Here is a 20,647-nt window from a genome sequence, read left to right as displayed (position 1 = left end):
ATTTTAAATTATGATATACAAAGTTGGTATATATGTAACAAAAAACTATAAAAAAGAGCACCAGCCCAAATTAATAAAACTACTATCAGGGGGAAAAAGAAGCAGCCCTTCAAAGTGTACAAACACTCTGAAAAATCAAATAACAAATCAAGGGCACTATTCGCAATGTTAATTATACATATAAAAAAAACACAGTGCATAATTACAAATACTGTGTCTAATCTCACTACATAATCACACAAAGTTCATTCAAAGTCAATAATCCATGCAGTGATTTCATAAATATAACTCTCCTCTGCCGTGTGCCCAAAACCAGTGAAGATATAAAAGAATCCAATATTCATCCACTACATGTGATAAGGTAGGCAACTTACCAAATGCCTACCATTGTGAGCATAATACTGTATATATTCCCAAAGGTGATATCATCAAATTGGAAGACGGTCAGGAGTCAACACAGGCTCTTTTGTGTAACAAGGGATGCTACCTTAAATGTACTCAAACAAGAAAAAATATTGCTCCCATAGTGTAATCAGTTTATTAAAATTGGGAAAATAATGGCTAAAAGTGCACTCACATGACAATGTGCCCAAGGAACTCAAACACAGCATGGGATAGATGATCAACACTACATACAAGCTGGCGTGCATTCCACGGGTAGAATCCAACCCATGACTTGGAATAGGGACCTGAAGTGACGACAGCGGCCATGCCTCCATGCATTTCGCTGAATCGTGTCATCTATCCCATTCTGTGTTTGAGTGCCTTGGGGCACATTGTCTTGTGAGTGCACTTTTAACCACAACTTTCCCAATTTGAATAAACTGACTACACTATTTGAGCAATATTTTTTCTTATTCGATGTATTACAAGAGAGTTATACTAAAGAGTCTGTGTTGATGCCTGACCATTTTCCAATTTTCCAATTTGATGACATCACCTTTGGGAGTATATATTATGCTCACAATGGTGGGCATCTGCTAAGTTGCCTACCATATGGTACGTGGTGGATGGATTTTGGATTCTTTTATATCTTCACTGGTTTTGGGCACATGGCAGAGGAGAGTTATAGTCATGAAATCACTGCATGGACTATTTATTTTGAACGGACACTTTATTTATGTTATTTGCACGATTATGTTGTGAGATTAGACACAGTATTTGTAATTATGCACTGTGATTTTTTTTTATATGTATAATTAACATTGGGAATAACTCCCTTGATTTGTTATTTGATACATGTAACAAAATCTAAACAAAAATTAATCAAGGATAAACTGCAAGCAATGTTCCATTGCTCTTTAGGTCCCTTTCACACGAATGTTCCAATTGGGTCTGCCTGTCCTCTATTCTCCTTTATGGAGCAGATCAGATTGGATGTGGACACATGTCCGTTTACACTTTCTGACATCCAATCTGATCCTCAAAAAGGAGATGGATGGGGATCCGTTCCCCTTCCGTCCGTTGGATGGGATGGCAGTTAGATGGAAACGGACAGACGGTCCTTTTCCATCTGACCGCCCATAGAGGACAGCGGGCTGTGTCTGTGTCTGCTCTGCATAAGTGCAGCAGACACATACCTGTCATCCGTTTGCTCAGTGGAGATCATCAGACAGATTCCCAACTGAGAAAGCTAATGCGCTGAAGGGTTCACCCCATGTGAAATGGGCCTTAGGTTATGTAGGAAAGCAAATCCTATGTTGCCATTGCACAGCATAGCCTATTCTCCATATGTATGCTAGGCATACAAAGAAAACTTCTATAATTAGTTTATTTACAAATTGCTATTAATAATCACTGCACTTACCAGTGTAGCAGCAACTATGGGGATACCAGGTAAATTCCGGACACAAACTTGAGGAAAACAAACCTTTTATTTAACCAGCGCTGGTTGAGACTTTGTCAGACTCATGTCTGCAAAGCTAAGTGGCTTCAAAAACATCTCACGGTATACATATTAACAATTATGTCACAATGAATATTTTTCTTCTTTCACTTTCTGTACATTCAAAAGGCTTTCTAAACTGTGCAGTATATGGCCTTGAATGCCAGCTGCAGATAAGGATACCAGCTACAAGCTGGAACACATTATTTCACAGAAAATAAGGGAAGGGGGAATTGAGCTGGTGACCTTGGTTTTGCAAACAGAGGCTGCTAGAAGTGTTAGAGTTTAAAGGGGAATTCTGCAATATCTGGGTGCTGCCACACCAGCACTCCCCATTACTGGAAATAAGATGGTACCAACATTATAAGTACCATCCAATTTTCATTACAAAAGCCTTGATATATTGATAAACTCCCAATATTTGGTATTCACTTAGTATAATTAAAACTCAAGCTGTACTATCTGACAGTACACATAATGACGCCTTATCTGCAAGGGTTCCTTTTCTTTTTTGTAGGTTATTACCTTTCAGGGCCAGGAGAATCAGTGGCTCCCCTCTGGCCTCTTCTTTGCTTTTATAACAAGACACGTTGGTTCCTTTCAGCATCACCCAGTTTTGTTTATATCCTTTCAGAGTCATTTTTCGTGGCCTAGAAATAATATTATATATTGTTTACATGACACAAGCCCCCTAACACAAGGCAATAATATGGAGAGGACACATAGTCACCTGAACACTCGCAGATACTCTTGAAGTTCTGGCTCAAGTGCAATGCTTTCCTGTTAAAGAGGCAGATCAATGTAAACTTACTAAAATCCAATTTTTTTGCTTTGCAGCCTTAAATGAAGACAGACACAGTTTTTGTTTTATCCAGCTGTATTTACTCAGTGCAATGTATAACATTCAAGTGAAGGATAAAACACGAATATGTCAGAATTTTTTTTTACAAATTCAAAAACAGAATCACTGTTGGAAAGAAGATCACCCGTCTCCTAAAAAATGACTTGTAAACTCAAACAGGTGTAGCTAATCACCTTCTCAGTAACACACAAAGACATTTGACTTTCAACCGTTATCAGCTGTGGTCATTTTGATTAAGGCTCCTTTCACACTGTTGTTCCGATCAGGTACGCCTATCAGTTTCTCAGGCGGACCCAGTAGGACCATCCATAGACCTCTATGGACCAGCGGGTGTCAGCGGACAAGTGTCTGCTGACACCCGCCGGCATCCGACCTGATCCTGTACGCCAAAAACAGACGGATGGGGATCTGTATGCCAAAAACAGACACATGGGGATCTGTTCCCCAACCATCTGGTGGATCTGATCCGATGGCAGTCAGATGGAAACGGACAGGTGATCCATTTGCATCCGACTGCCCCATAGAAGACGGCGGGCAGTGTCTGTGTCTGCTCTGCTCAGCAGCAGAGCGGACACGGACCTGTCATCCGCCTGCCCAGCGGAATCAGAGGGGAGAGATCCCCCACTGAGCAGGCGGATCTGCTGACGGGTGTGCCCCATATGAAAGGAGCCTAACTCAGCATGGGGGTGATTCTTCTCTATAGCCACTGTATGTTACTTTGTGTAGCATACTGTTGATGGTTGTACTAGGATGGAAAACACTGCAGTAACACACAAGGCAACACTATAACATACAGATACTATATGTCTCTGAGTTTAACACTTCAATGTGCACAAGCAGGGGTTTTTTTTGGGGGGGGGGTCTAAAGATAGCCATTTTTCATCCAAATGAAGCAAGAAGCTCTTACATTTCTTTGCACGGACCATATAATGCATATAGCAATCTAAGCAACATACTAACTGCAGAAGAGGAATTTCTGAGTCAGAGTGTATAGGGAGGGTCAGGCTCTGTAGCTGACTCATACAGATGAAACTGGTTGCATTAAAGTTGTGTGCAGTGGCATTGATTGACACCACCTTGTAGTCAAGGAGGCATATATACAACAGTTACGGGTCTTGGGGAGGCAGACATGAAATGTGTCTGCACATTGCACTAGGGAGAAGAGGTAGAGAAAATTAAAGTGATATTAAACCCTGGGTTTTTTAAGTACTTTCAGCAGCTAATTGCTGATTTAACCACTTACTGATTATGTGGCTGCTTTATCTTTTAATTCAATTCTAGCCTATGTTTTAATTTGCGCTGGTGCCATGACCGCTTCCCAAGGTTTACTGTTTCAGGGTGGCTCCCCTCTTTTGCAGCATCCTATGGAGCCAACCTTGCATGCAGGGACTAGAGTTGTGTTTCCCTGCACTGTGTGCATCAATACAAACACACAGCCCCTTAGACTAGCATGGCAAGGCACTTCCCTGCTCTTCCCTCCTCCTCCAAACTAACAGACTGGCTGGATACTGTACTGCCCACTGTTTCCTGTGAAGACCAAACGGAGCAGGAGCCAACAGCTCTGAAAGTTGTAAACTGCAAGTGCTAGGGTAAACTTGTTAACAAATAGTTTACTAGGGAATATTTATTTTATTGTGTTCGATTTGTTAAGCTACAAAAATGCTGAAGGCTTAATAGTACTTTAAGAACAACATGACTGTCCACCAATTACCAGTGGGAGAAGCCAATGTAACAGAAACAGGTAAGGCTGGAGTACCACTTTAAAGTGATTGTAAATTCCCTTTTTCTTTAATACTAAACATGTTATACTTACCTGCTCTGCCCTAGGCAGGCGCTCCCGGGTCCTTCACTGCCCAACCCCCCCCCAGAGTGCCCACCATAGCAAGCCATTTGCTATGAGGGCACTCATGAAAACTTACTCCCAAGACACACATAGAGGCGATTCCACCATGCCCCTATGCTCACTCCTTACTGACTGTGATTGCCATTGGCTCCTGCAGCTATCTCTGAACCTGTGAGAAGGAGGAGAGCCGAGAGAGACACTGCTCCCATGTGCAGCGCTGGATCGGATCGAGATTGGACTGAGGTAAGTATAGGGAGGAGCGGGGGGCTTGGGGAAACTGCACTTAGAAGGGTTTTTATCTTAATGCAGAGAATGCAATTTGTTAAAAACCTTCAGCCTTTAGAGCTACTTTAAAGCATGCATTTATTTATTTTATATGTGCCTGGATTACAGGTTTAATGTGTCAAGAAAAAGGGTTTAAAAAAGTGAAAAATGCATATACTAAACAGGTGGTAATGGTGAAAGGTCCCCCTGCATTCATATGAGTTTTTATTTGGGAAAAGCAAATGGAAACCTTCAACCAGAAATAGGGTTGATTTACTAAAACTGGAGAGTGCAAAATCTGGTGCCATTCTGCATAGAAACCAATCAGCTCCCAGGTTTTTTTTTAATTGAACAAGCTGAAGTTTGAAGCTGATTGGCTACCATGCACAGTTGCACCAGATTTTGCACACTCCAGTTTTAGTAAATTCACCCCATTGTCTGTTATCCCCTACTACAGGGGGTCAGTATAATATGGCATGTCATCTCATTGAAGTCGTTCTCCAATTATTGCTCTGCACAGTTATTTAACAATCTTTTTAGATAGAGGGCCAAAAGTACACTATGGAGTAAAAATTGTGTTCTTTCCATTTTCCAAGATAATAATGGTAAAACACACTGCTATACAAATTAAAGATTGGTTCTCTAAACACAACAATAAAGTATAACTCCTTCCATTGACTTTCCAAATCACCTGCATCTCAACATCACTGAGCTTTTTTGTGAGGTTCTAGAATACAAATTAGATATTTCCTTCCTTTACCCCTCAAGGGACTTTCTTCTTGAAAAAAACCACTGCACACAGGTCAGGACTTAGCAGCACTTCATGGAGGGCTGAAAATATGGTGAATGCAGCAATTAGCACATATTGCTATTTAATTCACTTACCACCTGAATGGGCTGAATCAGGGGCAGACTGACCATTTGGAAACTTGGGCACTGCCCGAGGGCCCGGGGTCAGAGGGAGCCCCATGAGATGTCCTGGTACCTTTTTCATAGGCTTTTTTGAGTTTGGGCAAGGACACAGGGGCCCCATGATCCCATATTGCCCGGGGCCCCCATGAGTTGTCAGTCCGCCATTGGGCTGAATATGAGTGGGCTATTCAGATATTTTGAACAGCTAGTTTCTGACTTACCAAAGCTTCATTGGCAGTAGATGCCTCCAGTTTGACTTCAAGATGTGATAGTGCTTCATCCAAGTCTTGCAGAGCAGGGTCTTTGGGCAAATGCATGGGGTCAGAGGTTACTGACAATTTATTCACGTGATACTGGATGCAAGAAAACAGAAATTAATAATTATAATAATTTACCACATAATATTGTATGTCTAGTGAATACAGTTGAGTAAAGCTCAAAATCCCCATAATAGCTTTGATTTCCATACATGCAAATGTATTGGGAGCACTGCACAGTCTATTCCAAATAAAAACATGTAGAAACATGTTTAAAATTTGTTATTTCTTTACTGAAAGTTAAAAACTGGAATATTAGGCTGTTCAAAAAAATAGTAATGTCTGCATTTTTCTTTACAAACTCAAACATTTACTGTATAAACTGAAAAATACTTGTATTCAGATGCTTATATTTAGAAAAATACTTTATATTAGAACTAATATTTAGTCGTATAACCACTGTTTCTGAGAACTGCTTCTGTGTTGCATGGAGTCAATCAACTACTGGCACCTGTGAACAGGTATTCCAGCCCAGGAAGATTTCACTACATTCCACAGTTCCTCTGCACTTCTCGGTTTTACCTCAGAAACAGCATTTTTTATGTCACCCAACAAGTTTTCTATTGGATTAAGGTCCTGGCCACTCCATAGCGTTAATCTTGTTGTTATGGAACCAAAATGCTGCTCGCTTACTGGTGTGTTTGGGGTCGTTGTCTTGTTGGAACACCCATTTCAAGGGCATTTCCTCTTCAGCATAAGGCAACATGACCTCTTCAAGTATTCTGATGTATTCAAACTGATCCATGATCCCTGGTATGCGATAAATAGGCCCAACACCGTAGTATGAGAAACATCCCCATATCATGATGCTTGCGCAACCATGCTTCACTGTCTTCACAGTGTACTGTGGCTTGAATTCAGTGTTTGGGGGGTCGTCTGACAAACTGTCTCCGGCCACTAGACCCAAAAAGAACAATCTTACTTTCATCAGTCCACAAAATGTTGCACCATTTCTCTTTAAGCCAGTCAATGTGTTCTTTGGCAATTGTAAGCTCATCAGCACATCGTTTTTTCCAACAGTGGGACTTTGCGGGGGCTTCTTGCTGATAGCTTGGCTTCACATAGGCATCTTCTAATTGTAACAGTACTCACAGGTAACTTTAGACCTTCTTTGATCACCCTGGATCTGATCATTGGCTGAGTCTTTGCCATTCTGGCTATTCTTCGATCTATTCGAATGGCAGCTTTCTTTTTTCTTCCACGTCCTTTTGGTTTTGGTTTCCATTTTAAAGCATTTGAGATAATTTTAGCTCAGTAGCCTATCAGTTTCTACACTTCTTTATTTGTTTTCCCCTCTCCAATCAACTTTCTAATCGTTCTTCTGAACTTTGTCTGGAACGACCCAATTTATGTTCAGACAGAAATGCACTATACCCAGCATGTACAACATTTGCTGCCTTCGTCCTTAAATAAGGTCCACCTGTTTGCCACCTGTTTTTTCACAGATTGAATGACCTCACTAATAGAACTCCACATTGCTATTATTTTGAACATGTCCCTTTCAATTAATGATTCAATTACACAGAATCAGCAGCATGCATGTCATGACTGTTGGGTCTGTTGGTTTTCTATTACTCTACTACACCTACTACTAAATTATTTTCCATGTAGAAATATAATTTATACCAAAAACAGTGATTGATCTGGTTAATGGTGTTGGACTGCTATTATTTTGAACACAGCTGTATATACTGTATTTTTCACTCCATAAGACGCACTTTTTTCCCCCCAAAAAAGGGGGGAAAATGTCAGTGTGTCTTATGGAGCGAATATAAAGCAGCCGGTCCGGTATTTCTGCCGCCACCATGTCAGAATACCGGGCTGGCCGCTCAGCTGTTCTCTCCTGCAAGGCCTTACCTGTTCCTCGTTCCAGCGCTGCACAGTCTTCTCGCGCTGGATTCTGTGACAGCCGGGTGGCAACTGCGCATGCGCTGCGCTTTGTGAATGGTCCAGTGTTTTCTGGGACACATGACAGGTCCCAGAAGGCGCCGGGCCATTCACAAAGCGCAGCGCTTCTCGCGCATGCGCAGTGGGCACCCATCTGTCACAGAAGCTGGCGCGGGAAGAAGAGGGAAAGACAACGCCGCTGAAGTGGGAGCGGGTACCTGTCAAATTCAGGTACCCGCTCCCCCTCCCTCCCCAAAGGTCAGCAGTCTCTGGTCATCCCCTGTACTGTCTGCAGTCTCTGGTCATCCCCTGCACTGTCTGCAGTCTCTGGTCATCCCCTGCACTGTCTGCAGTCTCTGGTCATCCCCGTCTCTGTCTGCAGTCTCTGGTCATCTGTACTGTGTCCCTGGTATTTTCCCTGTACTATGTCCACAGTCTCTGGTCATCTCCTGTACTGTGTCCGCAGTCTCTGGTCATCTCCTGTACTGTGTCCGCAGTCTCTGGTCATCTCCTGTACTGTGTCCGCAGTCTCTGGTCATCTCCTGTACTATGTCCGCAGTCTCTGACTGTCTCCTCTATTTTGTCTGCAGTCTCTGACCATCCCTGTACTGTGTCCGCAGTCTCTGGTCATCTCCTGTACTGTGTCCGCAGTCTCTGGTCATCTCCTGTACTATGTCCGCAGTCTCTGACTGTCTCCTCTAGTTTGTCTGCAGTCTCTGACCATCCCTGTAATGTGTCCGCAGTCTCTGGTCATCTCCTGTACTGTGTCCGCAGTCTCTGGTCATCTCCTGTACTGTGTCCGCAGTCTCTGGTCATCTCCTGTACTATGTCTGCAGTCTCTGGTCATCTGTACTATGTCCGCAGTCTCTGACTGTCTCCTCTAGTTTGTCTGCAGTCTCTGACCATCCCTGTACTGTGTCCGCAGTCTCTGGTCATCTCCTGTACTGTGTCCGCAGTCTCTGGTCATCTCTTGTACTATGTCTGCAGTCTCTGGTCATCTCCTGTACTATGTCCGCAGTCTCTGGTCATCTCCTGTAGTATGTCCGCAGTCTCTGGTCATCTCCTGTAGTATGTGCGCAGTCTCTGGTCATCTCCTGTAGTATGTGCGCAGTCTCTGGTCATCTCCTGTAGTATGTCCGCAGTCTCTGGTCATCTCCTCTACTGTGTCCGCAGTCTCTGGTCATCTTCTGTACTGTGTCCGCAGTCTCTGGTCATCTCCTGTACTGTGTCCGCAGTCTCTGGTCATCTCCTGTACTGTGTCCGCAGTCTCTGGTCATCTCCTGTACTGTGTCCGCAGTCTCTGGTCATCTCCTGTACTGTGTCCGCAGTCTCTGGTCATCTCCTGTACTGTGTCCGCAGTCTTTGGTCATCTCCTGTACTGTGTCCGCAGTCTCTGGTCATCTCCTGTACTGTGTCCCCAGTCTCTGGTCATCTCCTGTACTGTGTCCCCAGTCTCTGGTCATCTCCTGTACTGTGTCCGCAGTCTCTGGTCATCTCCTGTACTGTGTCCGCAGTCTCTGGTCATCTCCTGTACTGTGTCCGCAGTCTCTGGTCATCTCCTGTACTGTGTCCCCAGTCTCTGGTCATCTCCTGTACTGTGTCCCCAGTCTCTGGTCATCTCCTGTACTGTGTCCCCAGTCTCTGGTCATCTCCTGTACTGTGTCCGCAGTCTCTGGTCATCTCCTGTACTGTGTCCGCAGTCTCTGGTCATCTCCTGTACTGTGTCCGCAGTCTCTGGTCATCTCCTGTACTGTATCCGTAGTCTCTGGTCATTCCCTGTACTATGTCTGCAGTCCATTGGTACAGAATATTTTTTTTTCTTGTTTTTCGCCTCTAAAACCTAGGTGCGTCTTATGGTCAGGTGCGTCTTATTGAGCGAAAAATACGGTACATATCTACTGACACAAATCTAAAAACTAACAAAGATTATATTCTTATCTGCCTTAAACACTCACATACTTGTCTATGAAACTACCAAGAGACTCCAAATATGCATGTCTATCACACCATTCAATCGTTTCTGGTAATAACAGGCCAAACTAGCTGCAAGTTGCTGTCAACACTCCACAAATTGCTAATATTGCGCAATTTTCAAAGACAGATGAGTGAAATACCTGAAGGGCAGCAAAAGCCATCATCTCCTCTTCAGTGCATTCTGTTTCCTCCAATAGCACCGCCCAACGGGCTTGCTCAAAAAGCAGGTTTATCCGGACAGCATCCATCTAAGAGATGTGCCAATTATTTATTTCATTAGTTTATCAATATCTGCAAAACTCTAGGCACGCATTGCTCTAAATAGGTTCTTTCTGCAAACATGCCTACAGTATATTATTTATTACCTTTGAGTCCAAGTCATGGAAAGTGAAATATTTAAACTGCAGCCATAGTCTGTCTCCTTCTTGTACCCCCTGCTGCATTAGGGATTTGGAAGAGTCAAGCCATCTGTAAAGCACAGAGTAAGAAAGTGAGGATTCTGATCCATCTTTGATCAGTGTCTAGGATTCTTGCTCTCCTCAGTCTATTGCTGATCTGCTGGTATGAGGAATATTTTCAGAAACCAGTGTTATGAGGATCACAGTTCCTAAAGCCAGATTCACCTTACTACATTAAGGTAGCACATGGTAAATGGTCCCACAATGCACAGTACCATATATAACTGCTTGTAGCATGTTGCAGTGGCATATATTTTGAATGGCACCCCAATGAAACTTTGTTCAGGACCCTACAGATGTGAACCATCCGGCATTGGGTTAAGATGTTTAAAAATTAGCAAAAGTATAAACTGTATAATAATCTAATCATTAATCTACTGTAGATCAAGGGTTTCCAAACTGCGGTCTGTGGGTCGAACATGGCTCTATGGTTGTCTGTATGCAGCTCTTGGGGGACTGTTCTTCCCACTGATACAAGGCAATATTCTTCCCACAGACATCAACAATGAGTTAGCACTCCTCCTACAGACACAAAAAGTGGAGAACTATTTTTCCCACTGACACCAATAACGGGACACTATTCCTTACACTAACACCAATCATGGGACACTATTCCTTACACTAACACCAATCATGGGACACTATTCCTCCCACTGACATGAATTATGGGGCATCTTTCTTTCCACTGACACCAACTATGGTGCACTATTCCTCCCACTGACACCAATGATGGGGCACTATTCCAGCCACTGACACCGATGATGGGGCACCATTCCACCCACTGACACCCATAATAGAGCACCATTCCACCCACTGACACTAATGATGGGGCACTATTCCTCCCACTGACACCAATGACGGGGCACTTTTTCTTCCACTGACACCAATAATGGGGCACTATTCCTCCCACTGACACCAATGATGGGACACTATTCCTTCCACTGACACCAATGATGAGGCAGTAGTTTTTTTTATTCCCACTGACCACCAAGCCTGAGGCATTGTCTACTCCCACGGACAGAAAATGAAAGCCATGGAAAACTGACCACACTCCATACCTGGCATGAACTGCAGATTTATCCACCACTGATGCTTGTTTGTATCTTTTCTGTATATCCTCAGGGGTGAGTCCAGTGTGGCAAACAGACAGAGCTTTGTAACACTCCTGGCCCTCAGGACTGGCTATGAAGTGTGAAGGTATCCCCCCTATCAGCACCTGCCCTGCATTAACTGTTATAAAAAGAAGAAAATAGAAATAAGATAGGGAAATCAAGGACATGTGTACTGTAGAAACAAGAAAGAAAAATATTCTTATGGCAACATTTATGACTGTTTCAGTTAGAATTTCCTAATACTGTATATCACTGCATTAATACTGTTACTGGAGACAGCATTGTCCCAATCTTCTGTGAAAGAGAATTGTGGAGGGCCACTCATTTGTGCCATTGTCAGATGGAAAAGTAGAAAGTGTGAATTACACACACACAGAGCCTAATGCAATCCTTTTTAAACTGCCCTTTCATACCCCATTGTGTCATTATGACCCCCAGCTATAACACTTATTTGAGATTCCCAAATCTAGCAATCTGGGCCATGAAGATAAATTAAACTCTGGATGATATGGTCCAGGCACTTTTGACCCTTGACAAACTGAAAGAAGTGGAGGCTTTAACCTACAAAACTCCTATGTATTTTGTTATCTGCACCTTTGCCATATCTTTATGGCCCGGTTTTGGATCACCTTGCCTAGAGACTCAGTCCTCTAAACTTGAGATGCCTGAGGAAACCCCTTCCCGGAATTTACATGGAGTTTTCTCATTTCTCCACTGACTGTGGTAACGTGTAGAGGGAAGTGGGTGAAAGATGTTCCAAACCTCCAGGGTGATGACTGTGGAATTACTCATTTATGCATTTGTCTCCTATTCTAGTCTTATTAATTACAGGTTTTCACATAGAATCTATCTTGCCCCTACCAAACTTGTGGCTATCCACCTGTCAGCTAAATGTTGGCATTGTACACTATCCTGCTAACTTTGTTAGCCCTGTGATATAAAATTTCTGCACGGGGGTCATCCAGTTTATAAAAGGGACATTATGTTTTAAATTCTTCTGTCTTTTTCTGCCTACTAGGACTTTTCTTAGTATATCTTTTTTTTATGCTCAAAAAGCTTTTTGCTTGCACTGCAAGAAACCGGATACACCCACTGTTGCCTTCTAGAAAGGACTGATCAATTCAATGATACCACTTTACAAGTCTACATATGAACATCAGTAACTATGCTGTACATTTGAAAAGGTGTGAAACTGTTGGCTATCTACGATTCATTCAAATGTTGAAAATGTACAAGAGTGTTTCTCAACCTTTTTTCAGTCAAGGCATCCCATTATAAAATGTAAAAAACCCAAAACCAATAGTTTTACATAACGTAGCAACATTCCCACATGTAGGACACCCATATTAGAGGTGATTTATTGTTACAAAGCAATAACCTTTGCACACTGGTACTGCACACTAGTATTCCACTATATCTCTTCTCCCTCATTTTCTCTCCCTCACTCAGCTAATGTGACCCCAGTGCTGACAGAGAGGGGCAGGGAGGGCAAACAAGGATGCTGTGCAGATGACCAACATCCTCCTCATCAACCAGTGAGGTTATTGGTTGTTAGGATGCCGGCCGCAGGAACATTGTATTGGTGCACAATGAAAACATGTGGCTTTGTATAACTAAAAGGCGGGCTTGATTAACCTGCCGGCATGTGTACAATTTGTGGGCAATTTTTAAGCATATTGCCAAGGCACACCTGAAGAAACCTGAAGGCACCCCAGGTGCTTGGGCACACTGATTGAAAATGGCTGATGTACACCATGTTTTATATGTCCCCTGTATGGTTGGGCGAAGGCTGTCCCTGTCCCCCATCCCGCTGAACACCAGTGACATGGTTGCTCACCCTTGGAACCTGTAAAAAGTGGAGGGATGTGGTTGTTTGTTTGCTGTTTTGACCACAAATCATTTTGTATGCAGGGCCTTGGCCGTATTTCCTAATATTATTGTGTGCTTGTCCAGGATCAATACCTTTCATGTTCACTGCACAGGCAGTTTGGAGGGGAGTTGTTTAAAATATGGTATTATATTTTATGCTTATGTGTAGTTAGTTTTATTGTCTTTTTTTACTTTGTATTAATTTAAAAAAAACAACAAACCTTTCCAGAGAGAAATAAGGGAGCTGCCATTGCAGACCTCATTCCCAAAATGTTTGCTGCCTCGCTGATATTCAGATCCACTGGGTTCAACACTATATGATCCACTGACCAGAAACAAGTGTGTATATTAGAGAAATTAAAGTAAGGTTGGAAGAGGCATGTTCTGACCAAGGAGCAGTGAAGAAACTCAGCTAGAGAGTTGTGTACCGTGGGCCAAAAGTGCACCCTGGCGTGTCCAAACCTAACCTCAATCACCCATGCTAAAAGCAAGAAGACATTGGAGACATCCTTTTTAGAGATGAGCGAATCGAACATGGCGAAGTGGAATTCGTTTCGAATATCAGGAAAAATTCGATTCGCGCCGAATCCGAAAATTAGCAAACTTCGGATGCACGAATCGAATTTTCCCAAAAATGGCGGCGACATGTGTGGCGACGGAGCGGGGATCTCTGGGAAGGCGCGCAGACAAGGCGCGCTGACCCATAATGCATTCATTCATGACATGTGATCGCATTAGCCAATCAGCAGCCAGCCAGCCAGCACTGTGTAATGGTGGAGCTATAAATTGCGGCCATCTTACAATTCTCCATTAGCCTCCGGTCATTCAAGAGAGACAGACCTGTCTGTATTAGGGACAGAGTTAGGGCCAGAGAGACTTTAGGGCCACAGAATCGTTACTTAGGGACACAGAATCGTTACTTAGGGACACAGAATCGTTACTCAGGGACACAGAATCGTTACTCAGGGACACAGAATTGTTACTCAGGGACACAGAATTGTTACTCAGGGACAGACACAGAATTGTTACTCAGGGACACAGAATTGTTACTGAGGGACACAGAATCGTTACTGAGGGACACAGAATTGTTACTCAGGGACACAGAATTGTTACTCAGGGACACAGAATTGTTACTCAGGGACACAGAATTGTTACTGAGGGACACAGAATTGTTACTCAGGGACACAGAATTGTTACTCAGGGACACAGAATTGTTGCTCAGGGACAGACACAGAATTGTTACTCAGGGACACAGAATTGTTACTCAGGGACACAGAATTGTTACTCAGGGACACAGAATTGTTACTGAGGGACACAGAATCGTTACTCAGGGACACAGAATTGTTACTCAGGGACACATAATTGTTACTCAGGGACACAGAATTGTTACTCAGGGACACAGAATTGTTACTCAGGGACAGACACAGAATTGTTACTCAGGGACACAGAATTGTTACTCAGGGACACAGAATTGTTACTGAGGGACACAGAATCGTTACTCAGGGACACAGAATTGTTACTCAGGGACACATAATTGTTACTCAGGGACACAGAATTGTTACTGAGGGACACAGAATCGTTACTCAGGGACACAGAATTGTTACTCAGGGACACAGAATTGTTACTCAGGGACACAGAATTGTTACTCAGGGACAGACACAGAATTGTTACTCAGGGACACAGAATTGTTACTCAGGGACACAGAATCGTTACTGAGGGACACAGAATCGTTACTGAGGGACACAGAATCGTTACTCAGGGACACAGAATCGTTACTCAGGGACACAGAATTGTTACTCAGGGACACAGAATTGTTACTGAGGGACACAGAATCGTTACTCAGGGACACAGAATTGTTACTCAGGGACACAGAATTGTTACTCAGGGACACAGAATTGTTACTGAGGGACACAGAATCGTTACTGAGGGACACAGAATCGTTACTCAGGGACACAGAATTGTTACTCAGGGACACAGAATTGTTACTCAAGGACACAGAATTGTTACTGAGGGACACAGAATCGTTACTCAGGGACACAGAATTGTTACTCAAGGACACAGAATTGTTACTCAGGGACACAGAATCATTACTCAGGGACACAGAATTGTTACTGAGGGACACAGAATCATTACTCAGGGACACAGAATCATTACTCAGGGACACAGAATCGTTGAATTAAAGAGTATGTCAGACAACACGCAGAGGAGTGGCAGAGGAGGCAATGTTTCAGGAGCGAGCAGACGTGGCAGCAGAGGAAGGGGTCGAGGCAGCACTAGTCGCAGCCAGAGGCCAGTGCTCCCGGTGTCATCCAGCGGTCGTGTCTCCACCGACAACCCTGCCGTCATCGATTGGTTAGCTCGGTCGTCTTCCTCTTCCCAGGTCACCTCTGACACCTACAGCCAACGGTCGGTGGGTACGTCAGACACAACCGTTAGTTGGCATGGCCCGGGAGCAAGCCCACTGAAATCACGTGTCCTCTACCTGCCCCTGTCCTTTGGTGTTCCCTCACCAAGCGAAGTATCGCATGCTGTGGGCTCAGTCCCACTGTACAGTGAGGAAGAGCTAACAGAGGGCGGTCAGGAACGGGGGGAGACATCCGCCTCTTCAGCAGCCAGGCGAAGAAGTACAGGCGAGGAGAATGGCTCGGTAGCCGGTCTAGAAACAGGTCTGTCTCCTGACCCACACGCAGCCGAGGGGGCTAGTAGTGAGGCGGAGACCCTAATTGATGATGATGAGGCTGATCGCACTTGGCAGCCTCGTCGTCATCTGCCAGGCCCGTAATCTGCCATGGGCCCCCGTACCAACTCCTCATGCTGCTGCCAGGCCCGTAATCTGTCATGGGCCCCTGTACCGCCTCCTCATGCTGCTGCCAGGTCCAGAGTGTGTCATGGGTCCCTGTACGGCCTCCCATTGCTGCTGTCTCGATCGCCACACTCTGCCATGTGCCACTTTCAGGTCTCCTCACACTGCTGGTGGGTTCCATTTTGTCATAGGGTGCTGGCAGATTACGGGCCTCCCATTGCTGCTGCCAGGCCCGTAATCTGTCATGGGCCCCTATACCGCCTCCTCATGCTGCTGCCAGGTCCAGAGTGTGTCATGGGTCCCTGTACGGCCTCCCATTGCTGCTGTCTCCATCGCCACACTCTGCCATGTGCCACTTTCAGGTCTCCTCACACTGCTGGTGGGTTCCATTTTGTCATAGGGTGCTGGCAGTCTACGGGCCTCCCATTGCTGCTGCCAGGCCCGTAATCTGTCATGGGCCCCTGTACCGCCTCCTCATGCTGCTGCCAGGTCCAGAGTGTGTCATGGGTCCCTGTACGGCCTCCCATTGCTGCTGTCTCCATCGCCACACTCTGCCATGTGCCACTTTCAGGTCTCCTCACACTGCTGGTGTGTTCCATTTTGTCATAGGGTGCTGGCAGATTACGGGCCTCCCATTGCTGCTGCCAGGCCCGTAATCTGTCATGGGCCCCTGTACCGCCTCCTCATGCTGCTGCCAGGTCCAGAGTGTGTCATGGGTCCCTGTACGGCCTCCCATTGCTGCTGCCAGGCCCGTAATCTGCCATGGGCCCCTGTACCGCCTCCTCTTGCTGCTGCCAGGTCCAGAGTGTGTCATGGGTCCCTGTACGGCCTCCCATTGCTGCTGTCTATATCGCCACACTCTGCCATGTGCCACTTTCAGGTCTCCTCACACTGCTGGTGGGTTCCATTTTGTCATAGGGTGCTGGCAGATTACGGACCTCCCATTGCTGCTGCCAGGCCCGTAATCTGCCATGGGCCCCCGTACCGCCTCCTCATGCTGCTGCCAGGTCCAGAGTGTGTCATGGGTCCCTGTACGGCCTCCCATTGCTGCTGTCTCCATCGCCACACTCTGCCATGTGCCACTTTCAGGTCTCCTCAAACTGCTGGTGGGTTCCATTTTGTCATAGGGTGCTGTATGGCCTCCCATTGCTGCTGCCTCCACCGCCACACTGTGGCTCCACACTCTGGTTTTGGCCCCGTGACTGCCCAAATGAGTGAAGTGTGCGGTGATTCTAAGATCGACGGCACTCATCTGCATGTCATACTGACTGACAGTATTATTTCTCTTCCCCAGCAGACTCCAAGGGCATTTAAATTAAAGGTACAGTGTTCTGCACTAATATAAAGGCTCTCTGAAGCCTAGAAACACCCTTTTTATAAGTTAAATTCGCAGCGAATATATTCGACTCGAATCGAATTTATTCCGCGAATTCGCCGAATCGAATTTTTGAATAATTCGCTCATCTCTAATCCTTTTCATCAGCCAGTTTTTTGCATGGACCCTGATAGAGCCAAAGCCCCAAAATGCACCCATCATGGTGCCGGTAGGGACATGTGCTACTGAGACCAATAGAGTAAAATCAGAAGACCCAGCAGCAAGCTCTAAGGTCTCTCCATTAGAGGAAACAAGCAGGTTATCACCTGGAGGAACACCTACACTGCTAAGCCCTGATCCCCTGGCCACATCAGCAGAGCTGCTGATATCGGTGGAGGCAGTAGAGATATCAGGGATGGAGCTATATGGATTACTCACCTTGATCTGAGTTGAATTTGATAGCCTGGCTGTACACAGAGGAGGAATTGAAAAGGGAGCTACAATAAGTAGCACATGAAGATACAGGGTTAGTTCCCAGGAGTTGTCTTGAACGGAGTTTGAAGCCAGACTTACTACACTGGAGAAGATTCATGCAACACACCAGAGAGAGGTGGCCATGCTCAAGATGGATGATAGTGAAAATAGAAGCTGCAGAAATAATGTCCACATCTGCAGTAACCCAGAGGCCACTGTAGAGAGAGTTCTCTGTACCACAGTAACAGCGCTCTTAAATGTACCTTTTGGACAAAGAGTTCTCTGACATTGAACCAGATCAAGTTCACAAGGTGGCAGGTCCTATGGACCACTTAGGGAACATGTAGAGGGATGGATTGTGCTGCATTCATTTTTGTACCCTAATGGAAAAAGTCATGCGGAGGGCCTGGGAGAAGAAGTCAGTCAAATTTGATGGCCGACATTTACATTCCCACCTGGTGTATCCTGCCAGACCTTGGATTTAAGCCACCTTCTGCACCCTCTACTTCAGTACATTCAAGTTGCTGGAGAAACGTACCGATGGGGCTATCTGTCCCATTTACACTAGAGGTAGACTGGTTGACTATTTTCCCTACACCGCATGCAAAACAATTTGCAGTTCTGTTTGACTCTCTGAACTTTTTTATTTCATCATTTTTTTTAGGCCAGGTTGCAGGGTATTATGTGCACATTACTCTCTACAACAGAGATATGTACTCTTTTGATGTGAGAACTTTCACTAGTTTATTCCTAATTGAAATGTCCAGGGAACGCATAGTAGTAATGTACTAGGAGAACTCGATACACTAGTGTTACCCTATAGTTCATTGTTAATCTTTTAGTTGTGATAAATTTTGATTCTTAAGATTTGGTTGCGATGGTATACAACCTCATGTGAGGAGAGAGCAAATATTATATAGGTTTTGTATGTGGATTGTTTCAATGGGAGATCACATCGGGTTGGGGGGAAGCACTTCCCAGGCTCAAACATTATACACACTGGGGTTGATCTACAAAAGGTAAATAGATGATGCACTTTGCAAATTGCAGTTGCATTCAGTAAATGAGCAGAAGCTGTGCTGATGTCCATCATCCAATCATGTGCAAGCAAAAATATTGCTTTTTTATTTTGCTTCCACATGATTAGGTATTCTTTGCAAAGTGATACTTTACCTCATTTATTAAGCTCTGAAGCAACTACATTTGAGGAGTGCAACTGCACTTTGCAAAGTGCACAGTCTATTTGTTGAGATACGCCCACTGTCTTAGATGTGACTTGGGAAGATTCCATGGGAAATATTATGGGATGTATGTGTTTATGTGTATTAGCTTAGTGGGGGGATGTCTCCAGCAGCCCTACCTCCTGATGGGATTGTCTGGTGGTGTGACATTTGAATACATGTGTGTCTCTTGTTGCTAAGTGTAGATTGCCCCACCCTGTGTCATTATGCAGGGAGGGGGGACTGCCCCCTGAGTGTATAAAAAGCCAGTTCGAGTTTCAAAAAAAGAGTTCCATGTTCAGACAGATTGCTGTCGCCTAGTTTTGTATGGTCAGGAAGTACCCAAGCGCAGACTGGGTCGGTTCCGTTCAGGGGTGGATTGACAACTGATGGGGCCCCTGGGCAATAGGGGATCATGGGGCCCCTGTGTCCTCGCCCACACCCAAAAAAAAACTATGAAAAAGTCTATAAAAAGGTACCAGGGGCATCTCATGGGGCCCCCTACTGACCCCGGGCCCTCAGGCAGTGCCCGAGTGCTCGAATGGTCAGTCCACCCCTGGTTCCGTTACAGGCCTGACATCCATAATTTGTACAATGAGAAGGCAGAAATGTCTGAAATAAGAAAACTAATGCAGCCACCACAAGGTCTGGAAAACTGCAAAAAAAGTTTTGGTTTAAGGTTTAGATACACTTTAGGTTATGCCATGTGAAAGGGACAATGTAGCAAATATAAAATAGATGTTATTCCAGTTTGGCTACAAAAGTGGAAAAGCATGTCAAGTAGTTAACAACAATCAGAAACTGATTCATTTTTTCAAAGTTTTGTAGCCTGCTGAAAAACAAATGTGAGATGTTGGACTTGCATATCATCAGGGCTGGATGTACCATTTGAAACAATATTCCTGTGCTTATATGGGTGGCAGAGGTAAAGTTATGATTTTTCCATGTATTGACCACATATTGTTTTACCATCATCAATTTAACAGTCATCTCATATAAGCTTTTTTTTCTCTACAACAATATTCTGAGCCAAGTAAAGAGCTGTAAAATAATAAAATTTCTGCTTAAAAGCAGCTATCCTAATAAAGGGGACTGGCTTTGGGTACAAACGATTGTGTGCCTACAGGCCCCAGAGATGTAAATCCATCTCTACATACCCTACTGCATTAGTTGGGCTATTGGTGCAGGCTTTTAATAAAAGTCTCCAGTGGAAGTAGAAGTTGACTTCATCAAATATACATACTATACATAGGTGGAAAGTGTTATTTAATTACCATTTGAAGGCTGGAAGGATGTAAGATCAAAGATCTCCTGAGTCACTGGGTCTTTTTCTTTCTTCTTCTTTTTTTCTCTTTCTTCTGGTGCTTTTAGGAAAGAAAGTTCCTCTGGATGTCTGATACCTGGTAAGAGTAGGTCTAGTGAATACTGGATGAGGCCAGATCTAAAGTGTCT

The 20,647-nt window shown here is 44.4% G+C and overlaps 1 protein-coding gene across 1 annotated transcript in view; it reads right to left on the bottom strand.

The window, feature by feature from the left end:
- FERMT3 (FERM domain containing kindlin 3) overlaps positions 1–20,647 on the bottom strand; it is a 59,870-nt gene that overhangs the window by 7,464 nt on the left and 31,759 nt on the right. The window contains exons 4-10 of the mRNA XM_089652810.1: positions 20,470–20,595; positions 11,461–11,632; positions 10,310–10,412; positions 10,085–10,192; positions 5,988–6,119; positions 2,616–2,665; positions 2,411–2,535 (exon numbers count right to left, since the gene is read on the bottom strand). Of these exons, the coding sequence (XP_089508936.1) occupies positions 2,411–2,535; positions 2,616–2,665; positions 5,988–6,119; positions 10,085–10,192; positions 10,310–10,412; positions 11,461–11,632; positions 20,470–20,595 (816 nt within the window). The remainder of the gene's footprint in view (positions 1–2,410; positions 2,536–2,615; positions 2,666–5,987; positions 6,120–10,084; positions 10,193–10,309; positions 10,413–11,460; positions 11,633–20,469; positions 20,596–20,647) is intronic.

The sequence above is a fragment of the Staurois parvus genome, unplaced genomic scaffold (genome assembly GCF_062004578.1).
Source record: "Staurois parvus isolate SC_StPar_1 unplaced genomic scaffold, SC_StPar_1.0 ptg000694l, whole genome shotgun sequence".
NCBI lineage: Eukaryota > Metazoa > Chordata > Amphibia > Anura > Ranidae > Staurois > Staurois parvus.
Note: the sequence above shows the minus strand (reverse complement) of the source record. Positions and strands in the feature narration are given on the sequence as shown.